General features: G+C 39.4%; 2 protein-coding genes across 4 annotated transcripts in view; both read left to right on the top strand.

Annotated features, from left to right (window-relative positions):
• The window catches only part of chst15 (carbohydrate (N-acetylgalactosamine 4-sulfate 6-O) sulfotransferase 15), a 92903-nt gene extending 91289 nt beyond the window's left edge, over positions 1–1614 (top strand). For all 3 annotated transcript variants that reach the window (XM_020930666.2, XM_055150138.1, XM_055150139.1), the window contains 2 exons: positions 289–436; positions 666–1614. In XM_020930666.2, coding sequence (XP_020786325.2) covers positions 289–436; positions 666–856 — 339 coding nt within the window. In that variant the 3' untranslated portion in view covers positions 857–1614. The remainder of the gene's footprint in view (positions 1–288; positions 437–665) is intronic.
• A 3336-nt stretch (positions 1615–4950) lies between these two features.
• Positions 4951–13365, top strand: LOC110165467 (uncharacterized). Its single transcript, XM_020930664.2, has 14 exons — positions 4951–5238; positions 6349–6441; positions 7271–7327; positions 7401–7541; positions 7727–8054; positions 8262–8547; positions 8648–8881; positions 8959–9044; positions 9144–9248; positions 9418–9611; positions 9939–10103; positions 10220–10407; positions 11027–11114; positions 11222–13365. The coding sequence occupies exons 1-14, from the start codon at positions 5042–5044 to the stop codon at positions 12471–12473; spliced, it is 3414 nt and encodes a 1137-aa protein (XP_020786323.2). The 5' UTR covers positions 4951–5041; the 3' UTR covers positions 12474–13365.
• Positions 13366–14498: the final 1133 nt, after the last annotated feature.

Genomic DNA, 14498 nt, shown 5'->3' with positions numbered 1-14498 from the left:
TTGTCTAAGTTACTCCCCTATTCTCCCCCGTACAAAAATATGACAACCCATTGTGATGTGCAGTGGTTTAATTATCGGGACGCTCGCCGATTGTGTTGTGACAGTGCTCTGAAGGGGGGGTGACTTAGCACAAAGAGCAAAGGAGAGGGGAGACTCAGAGCATCCAAAAAGTGAATATAGCACCTTCCAAAAAAATCAAAGGTAACATGGAGATCTCAATATGTGTCATGTTAGCAGTTACACCTCCTCTTTTGGTCTCTCCGTCTCACACCTCTCCGTCTGTCTCAGGTTCGTCTTCACATCGGGCTGTACATCGTGTTCCTCATGGACTGGCTCTCTGTGTTCAGTCCGGAGCAGATCCTGGTCCTCAGGCTGGAAGATCACGCCTCCAACACAAAGTTCACCATGGGTCAGGTCTTCTCCTTCCTCCGCCTCGGTCAGTCTCAAATACCTGTGGATTTAAAAGTCCTATATTACACAAAATGTTTCATCTTCACAAACATACATGGAGTTGTGTTTTGTTTTGTTTAACACACAAAGGGTTTGCAGGGTTTGTGTCTAAAACATGTGTGAATAAAACAAAACAACTCCAGGTCTGTTTGTGATGAGGAAACTACATTAGAACATGATGTTTGACACTAAAGGGTGATTCTGTGTTTTTTCAGGTCCGTTATCGAAGGATTTGGAGTCTGACATCACGAGGAACCCGGCGTCTAACACCCGTCGCCCGGCCGACAAGAACCTGGGCCCCATGCTTCCTGTGACTAAAGAACTTCTGGGACATTTCTACAGACCCTTCAACCAAAAACTGGCCAAAGTTTTACACAATGACTCTTTTCTCTGGGACTCCTCATGAACCGCACCTCATCTCTGCTCCAGCAAGTGCCCACAGCCACACTGCAAAAACAGACGACTACTGGAGGTTGAATGACTGCAATAACAACAGTATTAAAGCTACAGTATGGAACTTTTACTGACAAACATGCGCCCTTACTGTGAATGAGCTTGCATTTCCACAAACCTGATTCTCCTGCTTGTTTCCAAGGAAATGTTGTTCCTTTCTCTCAAAGCTTCCAGGCATTTAACTCCCTGTTTCCACAGAATCGTGCAGGTGACGTGCCACTTCCAGAAAGTTACATGCTGCAGCTTTATTAATAATTTATTTATAATATTTTTATATGATATGATATGATATTTGTCTTATTCATGTACTTCATACACAGTGGTGAAGGCTGTTGTAGCCACAGCCGCCCTGGACTGAAGCGAGGCTGCCAATCTCACATGCCACATTCACTAAATGGATGAAGTGTCTTGCCTAAGGACACAACAACAGAATGCAGTAACTTCCAAGTGAGACCCAAATCACTCTCAACTCATAATATGGCCAATATCATCTCTAAATGATACCAGTAAACCACACCTGCCCTCCTCAGACACGTTCAGTGTTTTTAGTCGTTTAAACTCATGCAGAGTTCTGTTTTTGCAGTGAAACAATAAAGGGTTTGATTCTAAATTATTCAGTTGTGAACGCTACAGCACAAGAGTGAGTGAGAGTGAAAGAGATTTTGAGAATGTTTATTTTTGATGTAAACAAGTAAATAAAGGGATAAATAAACAAAAGTGTTGTGTAGTTTTGGTTCAGCTTTACTTTTCAGGCAAATATAACAACTACTACTACTACTACTAACTGAAAACATGCTATGTAGATCTCCAGGAAGAACAGCTGATAACTAAGGTCAATTAAATACAACCAATCAATGAGCAAGTATACATGCATACATCAGTATCCCGGTTCCTATCGGAATATACCAACTACAGTATCCTGATACTGCGTATACATGCACCATGAAGAAACCAGGATACTCAAAAAACCCGATCATGACCAGGATACTGATGTGCATGTAAACACACTAAATGAACCTGCCCAGGAACTACAGGTGAAAATTAGCACTAGTGCTACAACCTGGTACAATGCATCTGTCCTTTTAAGGTTAATGTAAAAAGTTATGGACTGTCCCTGTCTCATTAAATCAACAAATACTACAAAAAAGTGTGGAAGAAAATATGCAGTTAAATCAGTAAAAATAAGGACTTTATTGTAAAGAATCAGTTTTTGATAAGGCAACATCTGTAATACAAGGTAGAAAGCTAAAAAATATTGATTTACCATAAAATCCTGTCTTTAAAATAAAAATATGGTTCATGTTGGCATTAAAATAACCGAACTGAGCCAGTATGAGGTAACATAATTCACTGTAGATAATTCAGTAGAAGCATTTACACTTTGTGGCCACATGAGGGCGGTAAACGTTAAGGAAATTAAAATGGCAACATCACAGCAAATGAGTTTCCCCTGTTCTGTAATTTGACATGATGAGATTGCCTGTTTATGGTTTATCTCCATGAATATAGTTAAATAATATAGTTAAATAATAAAGAATAAGAATATATGTTTTTTTTTTTTTTTTATGTCTTAAAGGGAAATCATCCGCATTTGACCCGTACAGTTGCCATGGTGACGCAACGCACACGTTAGCAAACACTGACGAAAAAAAAAAAAGTTTTAATAATAATAATAATAATTTTTTTAATTGCACTTTACATAAAATAATCTCAAAGTGCTACAGGTAAAAACAATGAGTAAAAAGGTGCATCAGAAACAGTGGATCAAGCTAAAACCAGTGCAGGATTTATAAGATAAAACAAGAATAAAATACAATTAACAAAAGGCTTTAGTAAAAAGGTATGTTTTAAGATTTTGTTTAAAAACAGAAATAATTGTGGGGCTCTCAGGTGGTCGGGAGAGCATTCCAAAGCCTTGGAGCAGCAGAGGAGAAGGCCCGATCTCCCATGGTGCAAAGTTTGGTTCTGGGGGTTTGGAGAGTGTTGTGGCTGCAAGCGGAGGTGCGTGAGGGGGTCTGGGGAGTGAGGAGTTCCTTAAGGTACTGGGGGAGTGACCGTGGATGCATTGGTGAGTGAGGAGGGAGACCTTGTACTCAATCCTGAGTGTGATCGGGAGCCAGTGAAGGGATTTCAGGATGGGGGGTGATGTGGTCAAATTTTCGCACCCTCATCAGGATCCTGGCAGCGCAGTTCTGGATGTATTGCAGTCTCTGGATGCTCCTGCCAGGGATCCCGATGAGGAGTGCGTTACAGTAGTCCAGCCTGGAGGAGATAAAGGCGTGGACGAGCTTCTCTGCATCTGCCAAGGAGAGAGTTGGACGGAGTTTTGCAATGTTTCTGAGGTGGTAGAATGACGTCCTACAGAGGTGTTTGATGTGGGTGTCAAAGGTGAGTTGTGAGTCCATTTTGACACCCAGGTTGGTGACAGATGCAGAGAAGGGAATCGTTTGACCAGAGAATGAGATACTGGTGATGGTGGAAAGCGGAGCGGACCTGATGAATTGTGCCAACCAGGATGGCTTCTGTTTTGGAACTATTGAGTTGAAGGAAATTTAGCTTCATCCACGCCTCTATCTCCTCCAGGCAGGTGGTCAGTGTGGATGATAGTAAGGGTTTAGTGGTTTAGAAGTGGGGGTGGTTCCGTAAATAGAGCTGTGTGTCATCTGCGTTTAGTCAATGGTAGGATTAGTCCATGCTTTGGTGATGAGATTGCCCAGGGGAGTAGGTAAAGAGTGAAGAGGGTGGGACCTAACACCGAACCCTGAGGAACACCACAGGTGACATTGTGGGTGCGTGACTTTGCCTTTCCTAGGGCAATGTGCTCGGTACGGTTAGTCAGGTAGGAGGTGAACCATTTGAGTGCTTGTTCTGAAAGTCCAATAGTGTATTGCAGGCGATGGAGGAGAATACTGCGGTCAACCGTATCAAAAGCAGTGTAAGATCCAGTGAGGTAGTAAGGATGTGAACAGAGTCTGCTGCTCTCAGGAGATCATTGGTGACCCTGACAAAGCTGTTTCAGTGCTATGGCCAGGGCGAAACCCAGACTGAAACTAGTCAAAAAGGTTATTGAGTTTGAGGTGATCCTGTAGTTGTGCTGCTACTGTTTTTTCCAGAACTTTGGACAGAAATGGGAGATTAGAGATTGGCCTGTAGTTGGACAGGACTTCTGGATCCAGGGTGGGTTTCTTCAGTAGTGGTCTGATGAGGTCAGTCAGTTTTAAGTTTTTAAGTTTAAAATTCAAAAGCGTTTTAAAGAGCACATTTTCAGGAGCCTGCGATCAAAACAAGCGTTCACGGTCCCATTTATAGTTTGTATTTCAACAAAAGGTGATAGTGGCTAATGCTAACCTCATTTGATGTGCTTCATTCGTCAGTGAACCACAAAAAAAAAAACCAAAATTTATATTATAATTTATAATATAGTTTCCTCATCACAAACAGACCTGGAGTTGTGTTTTGTTTCATTCACACATGTCTAACACAAAAACCCTGAGTTCTTCGCTCAAACAAAACACGGTTCCACCTTATGATGTCATGTGGTGATACAGGAAGTGCTCCTCTGTGTTTTTAAACTAGAATCATTTGAATTTCAGTGTTTGAAGATAATTTTTGATGTCGAGTGTAATAATTTTGAAAAGGGGTCTGGAACTGGAAAATTTGATTTATGATATGGATTTCTATTTAAAAAAAAAAAAAAAAAAGCTTTGGAGATGTTGTAGACAGACTAAAAATAAAGAGTTACTCAAACTTGATGAAACAATGAAACACAACACAACCCCAGGTCTGTTTGTGATGAGGAAACATTATAAAAGAGATCAGAAAATAGTGTAATATGAGCATTTAAGCAATAGTAAAAAAAAAAAAAAAAAAATCACATTTGTTTATTTACAAATTATTTACTGACGGAGAAAATATTTTAAATTACTGCTTACTACTACTACTACTACTACTACTACTACTACTACTACTACTACTCGCCCTCCCCCCCGTGTTCTGTCGAAATGGACTGTCCTGTCGATATGACGTAATTTTCGTGCGCCTCACGCATTCCACACAAACAAGACTCTGTTTACTCGAACAACGCAGCGGTTCTTTTTCCAAATGTAGCTTCTTTATATTTAGCTCAGAGTTTGTTGCAATGGCAGACAAGAATCCACGAGCAGTTCGCCGCAAACGAAAGCCCGGGGTTGAGGTTATTGAAAGAAAAAGAAAACGGGATAAGGAGCGAAGCCAAACTAAGGTGATTCTTGGAGATTCCTTCCAGCGATGGCGCGCACTGAAGCGGGAGAAGGGACTAAAGACGGACGCGTTGGTCGCTAAATTTCTTCTGGACAGGTAACTTCTGCTTATCATTTCAAAACGTGCTTTATTTTGGTTTTGGATATTGGATATTCGACACATTCAAAGACATTTAACTTTTAATGAAGGATGGAACAATAACCTAAATATCGTGTCCGTCAATGTTCTCATAATGATATCGTGGACCATCACAATATGTCGAATTACAAGTTTCTTTGCTGAAATTAAGAGTTATCGTGCAGCAACAGCTAAAAAAAAAAAGACCGAGAACTACATAGACCATGATCCTTTGCTCCATTTCAGTGCAGACTACAAGAAGAAATAACAGTTCTAACACTTTTAAGTCTTAGTTTTTTGGATTAAGTCTTGTCAAGGCATTTTAAGAGGAAAAAGCAGCATATTAACCTCCACAAAATACCTCAATAAATATCAGACTGAGAGATTTGAATATTGTTACATTCCTAATCGTGAGTCTCCCCACCATATTGTGAGCTTTCCCATGATATTGCAATAAATATTGTACCATGAGGTTCATACTGTGACGATATCGTATCGTGAGACTTGGATATCATTACACCCCTACTTTTAATACATATCACAGATTTTTTTTGTCAAACAACTTGTGACGTCTTCATAATCATTCAAGGTACATATCACAAAAAAAAATCATACTATGAGCTGATTTAGTGCATATTAGTGTGAATTCAACACTTATTTAACTTGTGATGTACAGATGTGGACAAAATTGTTGGTACCTCTCTGGTAAGGAAAGAAAAATCAACAATGGTCAGTGTTCAATGTTGTTGGTTTTTATATATATATATATATATATATATATATATATATATATATATATATATATTATAATTATTGTCTTGTGATTTAAACCCTGGATGATTATGAAGACGTCACAAGTTGTTTGAAAAAAATCAGTGATAAGTATTAAAAGTTAAATGTCTTTGAATGTGTCAAATATCCTATCTCCAATATCAAACCAATTCAACGATGGTGAGTAGCGAACTTGTTTTCTAGGATACACTACTTCTTTAAAAACATAAATGTAAATTTTAAGTAATTGCTAAGATCTTGCACAGTGTACATGACTCTCACACAATAATTTAACTATAACTCTGAATGTCGTTGCAGCTATGATAATGTCACGTCTGCCCCACTACCTCAAACTCGATGGGTGAGACCCCCGCAGTTTTCCACCAATGTTCAGGAATTGTTCTCAGACAGGTAATAAGTTACAAAAATATGTTTTGTCTCCTGTTTTGATGGTTATTATTTCACTAAGTCCGTGTATCATTCGTTCATTCGTGTTTCAATATAAAAACGAAAACGAAAAAAAAAAAAACTATTTTCTTCATTATTTGTCTCCAAAACCAAAATGAAAAAACGGATAACGATTTGTATTTTCAGTTTTCGATTTTGTGTTTAATTGAAAAATGGAAAAAACAGATAAAGGCCGTTTATGTGACTTAAACTGCGATGCCAGACTTTTGCGCCGCATGTGGACTGAGACTGGGACCAGACCAGGACTGACACCGGGATCTGGTTTAGTCCTGGTTTAGGCCTGGGATCAGTCAAGGTTATGTCCTAGTCCCGGTCTCAGTCCTGGTCTGGTCCCGGTCTTAGTCCTGATCAGTCTACGCGGGCACACCTCCGGCTGTCCCGACACTCCTGGTTTAGACCTGGTTCATTCCTGGTTCAGTCCGGCATCGCAGTTTAAGTCACAGAATGTAACATGACACAGCGGTGAGTTCTGAAGAGACAATGGAGAAAAAACCTGCACAGACTGAATCACAATCTAAATTAACATTGAGTGGTTGGAGGATAGAAGTTGTAGTATTTTGATAAATGATATCACAGTAATCTAAAATGGGAAGAATCAATTGTGGGTTAACCTTTTTCCTGACAGAAAAGCTAAAACAATTGATGGGTTAATAAAGTAATTTTAAGTGGTATGACATTTTGTTTGTAATTCTGTTTGAAATTTTGAATTCTGATTCATTCTGTAATGTATGACTTGGTTCACTTTGTAACATTCTGTTTCCTCCACCTCCAGAGATGAACTGACTGAAAACATAGATGAGGAAGAATTCAACAGTCTCCAAAACACTACGTGTGTATTATTGTCATTTTAAGATTCCTGCATTTGTGGATTGATTGTAAATAACAATCATTGATGTTTTTAGTATCGACTGGGATGATAAAACCTGGACTCCAGAAATGGAAACACAATCACAGTTTTCCTCTGAAGAAGATGAAACAAAGGACTTTGACTCTGCCTCTGATGAGAGTCAAGATCTACACTACACACCACCAATTTGTCTGCGGTACTTAGTTTTTTTCCTAGACTCAACTGTATGTAAGACATTGGCTTGGTGAGAGTGTGAAATGTTTTACTCCAACCCCCGACACAAAAGAATGTACTTAGCACATATTGGGGGGTAGAAGACTGAGCCAATTGTTATTTTCTTGTCACACTGTGCTTAATGGCATTTGCATTTTCCCACTGCAGGGCTGGGGGTGCACTGAAACAACCATTTTGTGTCGACACATTGCCACAGATTCACATGGATGAAACGGTCCATGATGAGCCTGACGACTGTGAAACTGTGGAAGATGCCGTCCCTCCTGACACTGCTATGGCTGTTATTGAGAAAGACGTTTTGGGAAAACAAGCGTCCATCATCTATCATGACGTCTTGAAGCAGCTTCTAGATTACCTAATCCTACCTGTGGACAAATGCACAGCTCAGGACCCTATCTCAAAGGTGTCATGTAATGCACCAAGACCCTTTAAAGTTTCAGTGAGAAGAAGATGCACAGCTGTAATAGCAGAATGGGTGAGTCACTGGCAATAATCCACAATACAAAATTAACATATGGGAATAATAATACACAATATATACTATAATATCACTGGGAGAAGCTAGAAATGGAGTAGTTTTGTGGCAGTAGTAGTAAGAAGTAGTAGCAGGAGCTGTGGAAGTAGCAGCAACTGTGTATTCATAAGTCACATTATTTCATTTGTCTTATTTTGTTTTCCATAGATATGTCCAAATGGACACACCGTTTGGAACTGGAGCTCCCAGCGTTACTTTAAATGTGGAATGCTGGCGGGAGACTTCATGTTGGGTGTTAATGTCTTGTTGTCTGGAAGCAGCTTCCGAAAAGTGGCACTTCTCTTCAAATTTATGAATATGGGAATGATTGATCCCACAACATTCCACAAGATCCAAGATGACTTCTGTGTGGATAACATCACCAACTTCTGGAAGAAAGACACTGAAGGGATCATTAATGAGTTAAAAGAGAAGGACTCTGTTGTGTTGCTTGGTGAGTGATTGACACTTTATTACATACAGTTGCTAATATGAATTTGTCAAATGTCTTTCACAAACACTTACTCTTTGTTGAACTTTTGTTCTGCGCAAAGGTGATGGTCGGATGGATAGTCCAGGATTTTGTGCACAATACTGCACGTACACCATGATGGACAATGAAACAAAGAAGATTGTTTACATGCACAGCTCTGACAAACGAGAGACCCAAAGAAACTCCGTCACCGTGGAGAAGCACTGTTTCCTAAAATGCATGAAGGAAATCATGAAAGACTTGACAGTCAAAGAAGTTTGTACTGATGCACATTCTCAAATATCTTCACTGTTCAGTGCGTGGATTATATTTTGAAAATGCTTAGAGTCTGCAGAGAATAATAGTGATATAATTTGTGGATTTGTTCAACAGAGAGTGGAGAATACAAAGACAAAGGAATAAAACACTCACTGGACGTCTGGCATGGTGCTAAAACTCTCAGCAAAAAGATTTTGGCTGTATGTTTATTTTTTTAGTATGAATACATGTTTTTTATTTGTAAATCTTTTTTTTTTTTTTTTTTTTTACATTGTTTACTAATTTGTTTGTGTGATTAGGCTGGACGTCAAAAGGACTGCTCCTTGCTGCTCACCTGGAACAGGGATATAACAAACCACTTCTGGTTCTGCTGTAAAACGGCTGAAACATATGAACACTTCATGGTCAGTATAAAAGAAAGATTTAATTTCATGTCTGTTTGATTTACATTGGAGAAATTGCAGTTGACCACCTTTCAAACTGTTTCTACTCTGATGAATGAGAGATTATACAAAATGTCATGATTCATACCAGAATGGGATTACAGTAATAATCATATTTCTCATACTTCAGGATCTATGGACTGGACTTTTACATCATGTGACTGGTGTTCATCAGTGGTGCTTTGGCTCTTGTGATCATGACCTGTTGGAAAGCGAAAGGAACAAGCCACTGATTCCAAAAGACTCTGTGGCTCACCAGCGGCTACGTGATTTAATGCTGGATTTACGGTGGCTAAATACTGTCACAAAGTTCCTGTCTTTTAGGTAGGCTCATGTGTTACACAGAGATGGGTAAAGTAGAAGTACAAAGTGGTGATCCAAAGGGGAAAAAAATCAAGCAACGTTAATTGTAAGAGTGTAACGTCTGATTTATAATTTCAAGTTGATGTAGCTGGAAGAAACAAAAACACAAATGTGCCAATCATTTAATATTGTCAACACAAAGCTTTGTCAATTATAAACTCATTAGGGAAGAGTAATCTAAACTTTTACTCAAAGTAAATCTAACCCACTTCTGCTGTTACATTTGTAAACTTAGTGTTTTACTTGTAAACCAAAAAATTACCAGTATACACACATTGTCACACTAAGGTCGACTGCAGAGCTGGAGTCATTCCACAATCATGTCTCGATGTACGCTGGAAAACGCTTTGCATTCTCCAAGAAGGTTTATGAGGCACGAGTCCACTTGGCATCGCTGGACTACAACAATCACCTAAACAGAGAACCCAGGAGGAGAAAGGACGGCTCCACACAGTATGATTTCCCAAACAACAATCATATTTATACAGCATTTACATTTGAAAACATAATTTGGACATAGTTGAGTGTAAATTTATAACTGATTGTGTGTGTTTGTTATTTGTGTCTAGAAAAGGAAAGCTTTACAACAAGAGGACAAAGACGTGGCATCTGTACACACACAAAGCCCCAAAAGAGTACAAGTACATCCCCGATCTGCAGACACTCATACTCCAATCAAGACTTTTGTCCCTGAGAGGAATGGCTGATAGTTTCCCTTCAAAACCCGATGATCCACAAAGGCTTGGGCCTCTCACAGGTAACACTGCCCCAACAAAACAAGAGCAACGTGTCAGCAGAGGGCTATGTAAACTGGCACTACATCAATAAGAGCACATTTAAATAGGATATACTTATTTCTACAAATATCTACTGGTAGTAGAACATTTCATTCGTCGCACCTCATGTAAATATATTTGTTAGAGGTAGCAGTTCGGGATGCACCGATACTGATACTTCCTTTTATATACTCATTGTCGATACTAAGCACCGATACCACATTACAAAGTATCCCAGTTATTAGAAACCAGGATCCTACAGTTTTATTTGTATAATTTTCTATACAAATAAACTATATATGCCACTATACTAAAGTATTTTATATTTAAAATAAAAAAAATATTCATCACATAAATAAAGGAAATTAGGTTTGGTTGATTTCTTACTAATTATTCAAAATGCAATTGGACAATAAATATATTAAAGGTAGTTGGATAGATGTTGGTAGAGCGATTTGAGTTTGATCAAAGTTTGTTTCAAAAGAAAAAACATTTTTACAACTTCATGGACAAAAAAGACGCCCCATCACCTTTAAAGTAGACTGCGTGTCACAAGACTGCATGTGTAAGTGTAAGTGTGTATTCTCTTATCTCCTGCAGGTGTCCAGCTCCCCTCTCCGAGTCCTGCTCTGACTCCACAGATTAAAGAAGAACCCAACATCAAACAGGAGGAAGAACAGCTGCAAGTGTGAGTCTCAGACACTTTCAAACTGCAGTTCTTTATTTTGTTTTTCATTTCTAATACAAATATTCAGATTGGGTTTGAAATACACAAATGTATCTTATATTTTTCAGGTGTGTTCTAGCGTTTGGTGCTGTGAGCGTGAAGACAGAAGAGTCCTCACTGCTTCAACAAAGAGAAAGTGAGCAGAGAATGGACATCAAATCAGAGACACTGGTCTACAGAGTGGACACAAAGACAGAGGACATCAAATCAGAGACACTTGTCTACATAGACGACACACAAGGAGAGAACATCAAATCAGAGACACTTGTCTACATAGACGACACACAAGGAGAGAACATCAAATCAGAGACACTTGTCTACATAGACGACACACAAGGAGAGAACATCAAATCAGAGACACTTGTCTACATAGACGACACACAGGGAGAGGACATCAAAGCAGAGACACACATCCACTCAGAGACTGAGGGAGACACAGAGCACTCTTCTGACACTGACATTGATGAAGACTGGAGAGCTGATGGAAACTACCACAACCAAGAGACCAGAGGCAGACGCATCACTGCACAAAACTCACGTCTATTCCCCAGATACACATCTCCACAAGAGACCAGAGCCACTGTGAACACAGGAGACATGTCAGGAGCTGACGAAGGAGCTGACAAAGGACCTGAGAGCAAGATACGCACGTGCCCTGTTTGTAAAGAGAGTTTTGAGTCTCCATATAAACTACAAATACACAAGAGAGTTCACAGGGGAGAGGAACCACTCAGCTGTTCAATCTGTAAGAAAGAGTTTGCTGTAAGCTCTGATCTTAAGAAACATATGAGGACACACACGGGGGAGAGACCATTCACCTGTTCAGTTTGTAAGAAAACATTTTCCCAAAAGGGTCATCTTGAATTACATACGAGGATACATACAGGGGAGAAACCGTTCAGCTGTTCAGTCTGTAAGAAAACGTTTACCCGAAAGGATCATTTTGAAACACACATGTCAAGACACACAGGGGAGAAACGATTCAGCTGTTCAATCTGTTTGAAAGTGATTTCTGATAGTGCTAATTTCAAAAAACATTTGAAGACACACTCAGGGGAGAGACCTTTCAGCTGTTCAGTCTGTGAGAAAACATTTGCCCGAAAGGGTCATCTCAAAACACATATGATGACACACACAGGGGAGAGACCATACAGCTGTTCAGTTTGTAAGAAGACGTTTGTTGTAAACTCTAATCTCAAAATACATATGAGGACACACACAGGGGAGAAACCATTCAGCTGTTCAGTCTGTAAGAAAGTGTTTACTCAACGTTCTAATCTCAAAAAACATACGAGGACACACTTTAGACGAGTTCTTTAAATGGCCATAGCTAACGCACAAGCCGCCAGTGTTGTGCATGAACAAGTTCAAAAGAACACGTTCACTGAACACGTTCATTTTTCAGAGAACTTTGAACTGAATGCAACACATTTGTAATTCAAGAACTTGGACACAAATTTGTTCAAATTATTTGAGATGAACGACGTATGTCACTGTTGCGCTTCAGTTAAATATCGGAATTTGTTTTCGCCTGATGAGTCGACTGACAAGGTCTGCCCCCGCTTTTTAGGGCCTGGCACCACTGCACGAGTCAGCGTTTACGCGCGCAGCCACGCATCAACACGGCTCCACCAGCAGCTGCAGCAGGACGTACACGTGACACTGACTCTGTTTGTCAATGGGAAAGACGATCAAACTTGACTGTGAGCGTTTAGCCACTTGTACCAGGTCCACAGTGAAACTAACAGCTGAACAGACTTGTATTTACCTTCTGTACAGACTCACCACGGCAAACACAAGGATTTCAAAAGTGAATTTCAAAGCACTAATTAACAGTCTTTCTGGACCTGGGCTCCTTCACACGATACAGAACTGCCCCAGGAGGCTGTTACAGTGCTTATGGTTTTATATGTTGTAAAGTTATAAACTGGAAGTCAGTTTGAAAAATAAGTTCAAGTTTCATTTACATATCTCACCTAAAAATTAAATGAACTGAACTTTGAACTAGTTCATGAAAAGTGTGAACTTGTACAACACTGCAAGTCGCTACAACAGGAAGTTCTCATGTGGCTCTTCTGGCTCCTTCTGACTCCGGCTCCCATTGACTTATGCTGGAATATTAGGGCCCCTCTCTCTGTAACTGCTGCAGTGAGGCTCGTCATTTTGGTCTTAAAATGTTCGTATTAACTCGCTCTACATGATCCTGTTGTTTTTTTCTATTGTTTAAAAAAAGTCCTATTCATAAGCTTCATTTGAGTGGAGTTAAACGCTGTGGGTGAAGTCACACTCGCTTAGTCCACTTGTTTATACACTATGGGACGCACACAGAAAGTAGGAAGCATCATCTCACTCCACAAGAGAGAAGACAGAGAGAGAGACCTTACAGCTGATCAGCCTGTCGAAACACGTCTTCTGTCTGTAGTTCTCTGCACAGAACGCCAAAAATCCATTCATCTGTACATGTTTTTCTTTGCACCAGAGGGGAACTTTGTATTTGTCTGTATTACGATCAAATATGAGCTGTGGAGGGTTGAATAAATCACTTCTAATCATTTCTGCTTTTTATTTATTGTAGTTTATGTTTTTAGTCTACATTTACAATAGTTTTAGGTGTGTCAGTGTCATAAATTAGCTTCAGTATTATCGTTCATTGTCTATATTTTCTTCAAAACTATATCGTACTTCAAAATGTGTAATCCAGACAGGCCTGTTCATCTGTTCGGCCTGTTAGAACACTTTATCGTGTATATTCTCCATTACAAAATCACATTTAGTAGATTAGTATTGTCATGGTTAATTAGTTCATAGTTGAACTGAGACCTGTAGAAGAGTTAGAGGACACCACCCAAACCTGCAAACACAAAGAGTTAGAAACAAAATTACAAAATCCTAGTGTATTTCAGCAAAACAGTTTTATATTCAGCTTTGGGTCTTGGAGGGACACACAGTTCAGGTAAAATCTTCCATCAAGGTGCTCTGAGTGCATAACAGTTTTCCTTAATTATGCACTTATTTCAGTTTTAGTATTACCAACTGCCCTAAACCCAAACGCAATACAAGGACGCAAAACCGAGTGCCACTTGTGGAAATTAAACATTAAAATCTAGTCCACATTTAGACCAGATCAACCCACAAGAGGCCGCACAGTCTCCATAAAAGTGTATGTAAAATATGACACATTTGGACCAGTTTAGGCCCAAATCTGAGCCATTAAAATCCTTGTTTTGAGAGGACATGAGGTAAAAAATAAAAAGAAAGAATAGATGTTTTAGGATGACCATTGTACGAGTGGATGCATTGCATACTGTTTTAAATTTCCAGGACTGATGAGAGATTTTTATTTTC

This window comes from Boleophthalmus pectinirostris, unplaced genomic scaffold (assembly GCF_026225935.1).
Source record: "Boleophthalmus pectinirostris isolate CB_2022bp ecotype Guang Dong unplaced genomic scaffold, ASM2622593v1 HiC_scaffold_14, whole genome shotgun sequence".
Taxonomy (NCBI): Eukaryota; Metazoa; Chordata; class Actinopteri; order Gobiiformes; family Gobiidae; genus Boleophthalmus; species Boleophthalmus pectinirostris.
This window is presented reverse-complemented; position numbering and strand designations above follow the sequence as displayed.